This window comes from Benincasa hispida, chromosome 11, assembly GCF_009727055.1.
Source record: "Benincasa hispida cultivar B227 chromosome 11, ASM972705v1, whole genome shotgun sequence".
NCBI classification, from domain to species: domain Eukaryota; kingdom Viridiplantae; phylum Streptophyta; class Magnoliopsida; order Cucurbitales; family Cucurbitaceae; genus Benincasa; species Benincasa hispida.
This window is the reverse complement of record NC_052359.1, coordinates 39,685,337-39,696,131: the sequence shown is the minus strand read 5'-3', so window position 1 is coordinate 39,696,131 and position 10,795 is coordinate 39,685,337. Positions and strand designations below refer to the sequence as shown.

Genomic DNA, 10,795 nt, shown 5'->3' with positions numbered 1-10,795 from the left:
TAATAATAATTTGAATCTTCAACCTTAAATGTAACATATTTACCACAATTATAATATTCGACTCGATCCACTATATTAGGCATTTTATTCAAACATATACTATAATTTATAATTCCCTAACGTGGTGGGTGGAGTAATCATATTTAAAAGACAAACTACTTTGCCTTTAGTATTAAACAGCAATATATTATTTTCTCATTCAATTAAATCTTTTTATTATTTTAATAGAACAATTTGGAAATTAAATTATAAACAATTGGGACATTTTATTTTCAACATGGTTCAACCAAGTCAAAGAAAACTTGTTTGGGTTAAATAAAACGTTTAGTAATTAAATTTTGAGTGATGTATTTAATCTCTAAGCATTTAAATAAACTTTTAATGTCGTGTCTAATAAGTTATTAAATTTTAAAAATATTTAATAGATCTCTTAATTTTTAATTTCGTATCGAATAATATTAAATTTACTTTTACTCATTCACTTAAGCTATTGAGTTAATGGCTCATTTAAGATTTTTCTTAAAAAAATAAAAATAGGTAATACTTAGATAATTTAGTGGAAAGTACAAAAGCAAATGTTATATGAGATGCACCTAAATATTTTTCAATAAAAATGATCTACTTTTGATTTAAAGTCAACTAGAATTCAAAATTTCAATGGACATTCATGAATGTCATAAGAGATTTGGTCAGAATTCATGACTTTTGATGGGACAAAAGGTTGACCAAAATCATGGAGTTCAACTAATGTTTGTTTGGAATCCATGAATTCGATTGAAATTTGATAGAAATGTATAAATTTCAATGAAATTTTGTTTAAAATTCATGAATTTTAACCATTATGATCTCATTGGAATTAACTTGAGATATTCAAGTTTTTTAAGGGACACTTTTATCGATCTTTAATGAAAATTGGTATAATCGTAATACAATTCTATTGATAGATTAATTGAATTGCTTTTGATCATGTTTCCTTAAAATTATGAATTTTGTCACATTTACTATTACTATTGTCATTATCTTTACCTTTGAGAATTAAACAATAACGATAATAGTAAAAGTGTCAAAATTCATATTTTTTCTTTTGAAACAATAATAAGGTAAGATGACGTAGTTTAGAAGTGAACCCTAAGTGTAGAATACAAGTAAGAACACAAAAAATGAGATGCACTTCTAATATTACAATTAATTTATCAATCAAAACAATAAGTTGGAAATAGTAAATTCAAAGTAAAAAACAACCCACAATACTAGTTTTTCAAAAACATGTAATTTTTTAAAGAATAACCCCATCTTCTTATACCCTTTTTAAAATGAAATAAAAACAAAATCAGAGGCGACTTGGATTAGGAAATTAAAAGAGAACCACACAGTGAGGGAGTCGAGAAGAGAAAATCCGATCGGGCGTCGGCCACACGCCGGAGCTCCGGCTAAGAGTAAAGAAATGGAGGAAGAGATTCAGAATTTCTTAAAAGTTTGGATTTCAATATGGATTTGTTTGAGCTATTGCTATGGCGTCGGCGAAAGAATTCCACATGGTATTACAAGATTTCTCTTCATTTTCCCTGTGATTTCCCTCTTCCTTTACCTTCCTCTTATTCTCCGCTCCCTCCATCTTGGTGGCCTCACTGCCTTTTTCATTGCTTGGCTTGCCAACTTCAAGCTCCTCCTCTTCGCCGCCGGTCAAGGCCCTCTCGCCGCCCCCGGAATGTCCATCGGTACCTGTGATCGTTTTTTCATGTTTTTATTGTTTGTTTTTACTTTTGGGCTTGAAATTTGATATTAGTTTAATGACCAATTGTTCTTGATGTTGATGATTTTCAATGACTATTTGTTAGTGTTAGACATTTTCATATAATTAAATTTATCATAATCTATCCCTTTTAAGCTTTTGGGTCATTAGTTAATTTATGCATGCCAAGTAATTAAATTTATCATAATCTATTTAAACTTTTAGATCGTAATTTACACAAATAAAATTATGTGTTCTAAATAACTAAATTTAAGGCTAATTAAAATTAGACTGAAATTAGACATTTGGGAGTAAATTATTAAAATCAAACAAGCTTCAAATACAATTATCAAAAGAGAAATTATTTCAAATGGTAAAACTGTTGAAAACATTTACAAAATATAGTAAAATTTCGGAACTATGAATGATAAACGTTGATAGACACTAATAGATTTCTATCAATGTTTAATAATGTTACTGTATATTAATGTATATCTGCGTCTATCATTGATAGTTTTAAAATTTTACTATGTTTTGTAAATATTTGTATTCATTTTTCTATATTTAAAAACATCTTTTATCAAAATAGTATTTTATTTTTAAATTTAGCGTAACTCATTAACTTTTACTTTCTCGATTTATAGGTTAGAGATTCATAAATTTCTACTTTTTGTGAGTTGCCAGACTAAAAACTTCATGGTATTAAGTAGATTTGTGAATTTCTTGTTTTTTTTTTTTTTACTTTTTTATTTTTCTCCTAATAGATTGTAAGAGTGTTTAATTAAGTCTTATGAATTGAGTTTTTAATTTTGTGTCTACGGGTGTAATTTATCTGATTTTTTTTTTTTTTAAATCACGAGATATAATAGACACAAAATTGATCAATAAATCAATGTTTTCTGAATGAGTTTGTTAAGTTTTTTTTTTCTAGAAAATGTATACAAAGAACATATTGGACACAAATTTGAAAGTAAGAGTTTGATGTTAAAGTTGAAAAAAAAAAGGTTAGTGATTGAACCTAAATTTATACATCATTTTAAGCATTTAATGTTGTTTGACCAGGTACTTTCTGTGCAGTAGCTTCCTTCCCAGTGAAATTAAAACAAAACCCATTTCAGAAAACCTCTGAAGCTGCCATTAATGGAGGATCAGCTCGAATAAATGATACAAACTCCAATCACAATCGCCACCGCCAATCGCTTTTGAACTACACCGTCAAGATCTTGCTAGTGGCGGCGCTGGTGAAGGCCTATGATTATACCCACATCCTTCCTCAAAAACTCCTCTGGCTCTTCCTCTGTTTTCACATCTATTTCCTCCTCGAGCTCAGCCTCGCCGCCGCCGCTTCCGCCGTCGCCTTCGGCGGCACCGTCGAACTCCTCCCCCTCTTCCACCAGCCCTACCTCTCCACCTCCCTTCAAGACTTTTGGGGTAGGCGGTGGAACCTCGTTGTCACCGGAATCCTCCGCCCCGCCGTCTTCCGCCCTGCAGCCTCCGCTGCCACGAAACTTCTCGGCTCCCGGTGGGCTCCCCTCGCCGGAGTGACGGCGACGTTTCTGGTGTCGGCGGTGATGCACGAGCTAATGTTCTTCTACATGTCTCGTCAGTGGCCGCCGCCGACATGGGAGGTGATGGCGTTCTTTGTGTTCCACGGCGGCTGTCTGGTGGCGGAGATGGCGGTGAAGAGACTGTGGATTGACACGTGGCAGATGCGGCCGTTGCCAGCGGCGGTGTCGGTTCCGGTGACGGTGGGATTCTTCTTTTGGACGTGCTTTTGGCTGTTCTTTCCGCCGTTCATCAACACGTGTAAGGCTGACGTAAGGGTGGTTGAGGAGTACGCGATCTTTGGCGCGTTTGTTAAGAATAATATTCCAAGTAGTTTCTGGTCAAATTTCAACAATAACATTGCTTTTAATTATGTTAAAATACCATTTTAGTCTTGAATGTGCACGCACGTGTGATGTATTTTTAACCTTTATCTTTTTATTTGTTGAAAATTGAAATAAAATAGTAATTTAAGTACTTTATATTATAGATAGTAAAATTCAATGAATTTGTTTATCTTAGACTTCATGGCCAAACATGAGCATAGCTAATTGTCACTAATTTCTCCCTATTTCACTTTGATGTACGAAAAATAAATTCATAAACGAGATAGTTAAACTTGGCTAGGCTTTTTTAACCAATATTTTCCTTGGCGAAATGATATCTAAATCAGTTTATGTATTTCTAGTCTTTTCAATTATAGTTATAAGAAATTAATTTAATTACATATACAGTTCTAACTTCATTTAGTATTTTTAAAAAGAAAAATCATAGTTTTTTTTTTAAAAAAATTATTGCGAAAGGTATAAGTTTCTACCTTTGTTTCATATGTTTTTTTTTATCATTTACAATTTAATAAACATTAAGAGAAATTTGAAACTATCATTACATTGAAAAATGAGAAAGAAATAGTAAATATTTGTCCATGAGAATTGAGTTTCCAATATCTTACAAATTTCTAAAGGATGACATTATCTTACACAAATGCAATTATGAGAGAGTACGTTTGAGAGAATAAATAATGTTGTAAGGCTATAGCATAAAAGTAATATATATGTATATAAAGCTAGGGGGAGTTTTTTTTTTATTTTTTTTTTATTTTTTATTTTAGTATTGTGATTAGGAAAACTATTTAGGGAAATATAGTGGTTTGAAACTATAAGAAATCTATGGTTGTTTTGGAGATTCCGAGACGGAGATTTAATTTGAAATATTTTGTCGAGGGTTTAACCCTCGACCTGTTGAAAATTAAAGGAGAGATCGAGAGTTTGACCCTCGACTTGAGAAGAGGACGAGGGTTCAACCCTCGACCTGTCGAAAATTAAAAAAGAGATTGAGGGTTTGATTCTCGACCTAAAGGAAATTGAGAAGAGGACGAGGGTTCAACCCTCAACATGTCGAAAACTAAAGAAGATCTGTAAGGGAAGATGAGAAAATTTGAAAGAGGTCGAGGATTACCCTCGACCTCTGGAAAATTAGCACCTATCGTTTAGCTTCCAGCATCTATCGTCTAGCATTCAACGTCTATCGTCTAGCGCCCAATTTCTATCGTTTATCACCCAACGTCCATTGTCTAGTGCCTAACGTCTATCGTCTAGCACCCAACGTCCATCGTCTAGTGACCAACGTCTATCGTCTAGCACCCAACGTCCATCGTCTAGAGCCCAACGTCTATCGTCTAACTCAATCGTTTAGAACACGATCTTGCTGATCTTGCTCTCAACGATCTTGCTCTTAGTGATCTCGCTGATCTCACTTTGAACGCTTTCGCGCTTAGCCTATCGCTTAGCTACTGCGAGCATCGTCGAGAGGCTGTCTCTTATACACATCTAGATGTGTATAAGAGACAGTCCTTAGTACCAATGCATAGTTTATCCTTGCCTTCAACACTTAACCTCTATAACCCTTCCCTATACATTCTTTATTAACGTAACAGTAGGTGCAAACTTCTGGAAAGAACAAGTGAACAATGAACAACTTCTTTATTAGAAGCTAAACGATCGTTTACAATCTCTCCACGATCTCTCAGTATGACTAAACGATTGCTTACTAAATCCTCTGCGATCGGCCACAAACTCCTACAAGATCACTTAAATATTACTATTACACGACCGCCTTCTCAGAACTTATATGATTGCATACCTTTTACTATACGATCGTATACCAAATGCTACACGATCGCCTAGTGGAAGTAGACGATGAGCGGCACGCTGCGATGACCTCTTCGCGACAGCGTCTTCCGAACTCCCACTCTCAATAGCTCTCTTTCCTCACTACACGATCGCCCACAAACTCCTACACGATCGCTTAGCTATTACAATTAGACGATCGCATTCTCAAAACTTATACGATCGCCTACCTTTTACTATACGATCGTATACTAAATGCTACATGATCGCTAAGCTTTACTACACGATCGCATAGTAGAAGTACACGATGAGGGCACGCTGCGATGGCCTCTTGAGAGCTCTCTTTCCTCATTACACGATCGCCCACAAACTCCTACACGATCGTTTACCTATTACAAATAGACGATGACCTTCTCAAAGCCTATATATTCGCATACCTTTTACTATACGATCATATACCAAATGCCACACGATCACAAGCTTTACTACAAGATCGCATAGTGGAAGTACACGATGAGGGCACGCTTCAATGGCCTCTCGAGAGCTCTCTTTCCTCACTACATGATCGCCCACAAACTCCTACATGATTGCTTACCTATTACAAATAGACGATGGCCTTCTCAAAACGTATACGATTGAATACCTTTTACTATACGATCGTATACCAAATGCTACACGATCGCTAAGCTTTACTACACGATCGTATAGTGGAAGTACATGATGAGGGCACGCTGCGATGACCTCTCTAGAGCTCTCTTTCCCTACTACACGATCACCCACAAACTTCTACACGATCGCTTAGCTATTATAATTAGACGATCGCCTTCTCAAAACCTATAAGATCGTCTACCTTTTACTATACGATCCTATACTAAATGCGACATGATCGTCTAGTGGAAGTACACGATGAGGGCATAGTGGAAGTATACCTTTTATTGTATATTCAATTATTTTTTTATTATAATTTATAAAGTTGTACATTATTCTTTTAATTAAGTTGTACATTATTCTTTTAATTTAGTTGTACATTATTTAATTAAGTTAATTAAGTTATACATTATTCTTTTAATTGAGAAATAAATATTTTTCTAATTGAGAAATAAATACTTTTTTCTTTCACATCATGGCTTTAAACCCAAGACTTGTTGATCCCGATGTTTTGTATGACCAGTCCATTCATCGATCATCTGTTGTATGAAGAGATCGTACTACTGGAGAAATATCTTGCAAGCGTCGAGAGGCAGTTCTCCAGCGCACTATCCCACTCCACCCTTGAATACTACCGCTACTACGCACATCTGAATTTTATGGGGTTGCCAGTTTGGGATTTATTCAGTTGGACTAGCATCTGACCACAGCCTTGGTCGAGAGATGGAGGCCTAAGACGCATACATTTCATATGTCTGTTGAAGAGTGTACTATCACTCTACAAGACATAGAAGTGTTGTTGGGGTTACCTGTTGACGGTGAGTCGGTCACCGGAGTGATGTACGATGACTGGTCACAAGTTTGTCAACTGTACCTCGGTGTGACCCCACCTGCCGACAAAATTAAAGGATCGAGGTTAAGTTTGATATGGTTAGGAACACAATTTCATGAGCTCACAGATGATGCAGACGAGGAAACTGTCATAAGATATGTGCGAGTATATATACTATAAATGATGGGTGGAAGTTTGTTTTCCGACAAATCAAGTCATTTTGTGTACTTGATGTTCCTGCCACTATTAGCTAACCTTTATGATGCGGAGCGGTATTCGTGGAGTGGAGCATGTTTGGCATGGTTGTATAGACAACTATGCAAAGCAACAAGACCTGAGGTTCGAGAGATAGCTGGGCCTCTCCTACTTTTGCAACTATGAGCTTGGGAGCGATTTCCAACAATGGCTCCACAACTACAACATGTTAATGACGCTCAATTAGCTGGACGGGCCTACGATTCTCGGTAAGTTGTTTTAATTCAATTTAATTTTTATATCACTGATCTAGTTAATTTAGATTCTAAATTATCAATTTAAAAATTTAGGTGGAGAGATAAATTTTGTGTGACTAGGACAACCACACATGTAGTCATCCAGTACAGATACATGTTTGATCTGCTTCAACCTGATTAGGTACATTACACTGAACCTAATTGATTATTTTATATACATTTTTATTGTATTTGTCATCTAATATAATATTTTGTGTTTTAGGTTATTTGGGAGCCGTACAAAATTATTATGCATACTTTGCCCAATTTCTGTACGAATGGTCAAAACATATGGCGGATGATGAGTACTCTCATATGTTTTCACATTGATGAATGGAATCTTCCTGATAGGGTGATGAAACAATTCGGTTTTCAGTCGGATGTCCCATTGCCTTGTAGTACTGAACCCTTACTGCATGATATTGACTTAAGGACTGTAAATTGGTCCGAAAAGTTGCACATTTGGTAGTGCGATGGCACTATCGTGTAATGTTTATTGTAGTGGGAGTTTCTATTGAACAATTTGACTGGGATGTCACTCAAGACTACATTCATTGGTATAATAATATCACAAGACGCTACGTCACTCGTCCGGGAGCAGCTGTGGGTCATCTGGTAAATGAATGAATATTATTTAATTATTTTTAATTTAAATTTATTTAAAATATTATCTAATTGTTTTATAATTAACATCGATCGAACAACAGCAGACTCGTGATGTTGCGAATGATCCGAACCAGGTTCTTGCTATATGTAGTGACAATCAAAGCTATATGGAGGAGATACATTATATGTACGATATACCTATTGTTCCTCCACCAACTCCTAGACGTAGAGGACTTGTACGAGAAGAGGATGAGTTTGATGAGGTTGCCCATAATGTGGAAGAGTTGCCCCATGTGCTGCAGACGCAGAGTCAAATTAATTATGTTAGTCTGATGATGATGACGTCAGCATTTGGTTCAGGACATTATGACTCAGAGGCTGGTCCTTCGTCTTCATATGTGCATAGATATGGTCGGGGTCATGGAGAGCATAATGAATATTTATATCATGAAGCATTTGTAGAGGTACGAAAGCAACATCAAGAAGAACCAGAGCAACCTCAAATTCGAAGTCGACGACGACAACCAGCTCAAAATCGACGACGTCCGCCTTGTGGGGCACATTGCTTTTTGTAATTATTTTTATATAAATGAGATATTTTAATTTACACTTCTTTATTTTTATGAGATATTATTTATTTTAATTTATTCTTTTTAGAGTTTAAATAAAATAATAAAATATCTTTAGAAATTGTTTTTATAAAATATAAATTTTTTTTTTTTAAAAAAAGAAAAGAAACACAAAGGTCGAATGTTGAAAATGTAAAAAAGAAAAAAAAAATACAAAGGTTGAATGTCTAAATTATTAAAAAGAAAAAAAAAAGGTAAAGATCGAATTTTGAACCTCGAACTATTTATAAAAAAAAATAACAACAATATTTTTCTAAATAATTTGAAAAGTATTAATATTTTTTATAAATAAGTTTTAAAACTACCCTATTATTTTAATTTTCCCAAACTAGGATTCATCTTTAAAGTGATTTTTAAAAGAGGATGAGATGATGTGATTTGATATTTAATGAAGTGAGTAACCAAAAGTGATTATAAGCNTATTATAAAATTGTGGAGGGAAGCATTGGAGTCTTTTGTTATTCTAAAATCACTCCCTGGTATACTTTAATTAAAATTTAAAACATAAAAGCTATGTAAAAAAAATTCTAAGGCCAACAAATGTTGATAGACAAAAGTGGTGTGTGCTTTAATCTGAATGTACGGGAACAAGAAAAATACGTACCTTTATAAAGTCTAAAATACCAACCAATCACATTCTAAAGTACTTACGTAGTTAACACTAGAGATTAAGCTAGGGGTTTAGGTAGCTTGGGTTTAATAAAACTGTGTTTGGAGGACAAGTTTAGGAAGTCTGAGTTTAAAAAGTCAGTATTTAGAGTGCAGACTTAAGTAGTTTGAGAATAAAATGCAAATTAAATATTTTCTTATATTTAATCACTCGTTAGATTTTAGATTAATTTAAATTTATATCTTAATTATTTTAATATTGTTAAGTTTAAAATAAACCAAAAAATTTAAAATATTTTTTTCTTTAAAAAAAATTGAAAATAGAAATTTGGACTAAAGTTATAATTTTCTTTAATCTATTGTTTTAATAATTCAATATTTTAATTTTACTAGATTTTGAAATAAAATTTCATAGACTTTTCTCACTTTAATTAATTTAAAAATGATATTTTTTTTACCATAATACGCTAACTTAAAATTGAAATAAACTAGTATTTTAATATTAAATTCAATTATTGAGAAATATATATATATTTATATATTTATTTATTTATTTATATTTATTTATTCATTTATCAAAATACATTTGAGAAATAAAAAATCATAAATTTTGAGTTTTAGTTTTTGTTTAGGCGCGAAGTTGTTTTAAAATTTTAAACCTTTATGCTTAGAAAATGATTATAAGTCTTGGAGCTAATTAAATTGACCAACAAAAAAAAAAAATGAAAATGTTATTAATTCAAATTAGAAACTTCTACACATATAGCCTAATAAATATGCATATACATTGCAGTCAATAACGTGTTTGGAATGACTAAATAACTTTCAAAGATTCATTTTTATTGCAACACTTTTGATAAAAACTCATTAAAATAAAAAATACAAATGTATTGCAATTCTTTCTTAAAAGTGTTTTTATATACAAATTTGTATTTTGTTACATACTAAGAGTGCTTTTATTAATATTTTTTAAAGTTGGCTGGTGACGATCGCGCGGAGGTGGTAGTCAGAGGTTGGCCGACGGAGATGGTGGACAAAATTTTGCAAGTGTGTGGGGAAGGGGGTTGCCATTGGTCAATGGTGGTTGGAGTTGGCCGGTAGCAGGTGGAGGTTGGCCGACAACAATAACCAAGGTGGCGGCCAGAGGTTGGCCGACGACGATCATCGAGGTGGTGGTCAAAGTTGGCTGACGGTAGATGCTGAGGTGGCAGTTGAAGATGGGTTACGGCGATCGCCAAATGTAGCAGTCGGAGTTGGCCGACGGCGATCATCGGAGTTGGACGACAGCGATCACCGGAGGGTGGCGATCGGAGTTGGCTGACGACCACTGGAGTTGGCCCACGGTGGTTGTTGGAGGTGGTGTTCGAAAGTTGACCGACGTACTTCCTAAATTAAATTAGAAAAAAAAAAAGTAACCATAGATTAATAGAAAAGAATATAGGAAATGAAAACTTTATAAATCTATATTGCAAATAAAGATTGGGCTTATGATGCCTAACTCATCCAATCATAACACCATACCCGATAGTATGCAAGTAATAAGAAAATTAAATGGTAAATTAAGGGTATGTTTG

At 34.0% G+C, this 10,795-nt stretch overlaps 1 protein-coding gene across 1 annotated transcript; it reads left to right on the top strand.

Annotated features, from left to right (window-relative positions):
* Positions 1–1,346: 1,346 nt before the first annotated feature.
* On the top strand, positions 1,347–3,776 carry LOC120091371 (acyl-CoA--sterol O-acyltransferase 1-like). Its single transcript, XM_039049373.1, has 2 exons — positions 1,347–1,718; positions 2,795–3,776. The coding sequence occupies exons 1-2, from the start codon at positions 1,445–1,447 to the stop codon at positions 3,667–3,669; spliced, it is 1,149 nt and encodes a 382-aa protein (XP_038905301.1). The 5' UTR covers positions 1,347–1,444; the 3' UTR covers positions 3,670–3,776.
* The last annotated feature ends 7,019 nt before the right edge of the window (positions 3,777–10,795 follow it).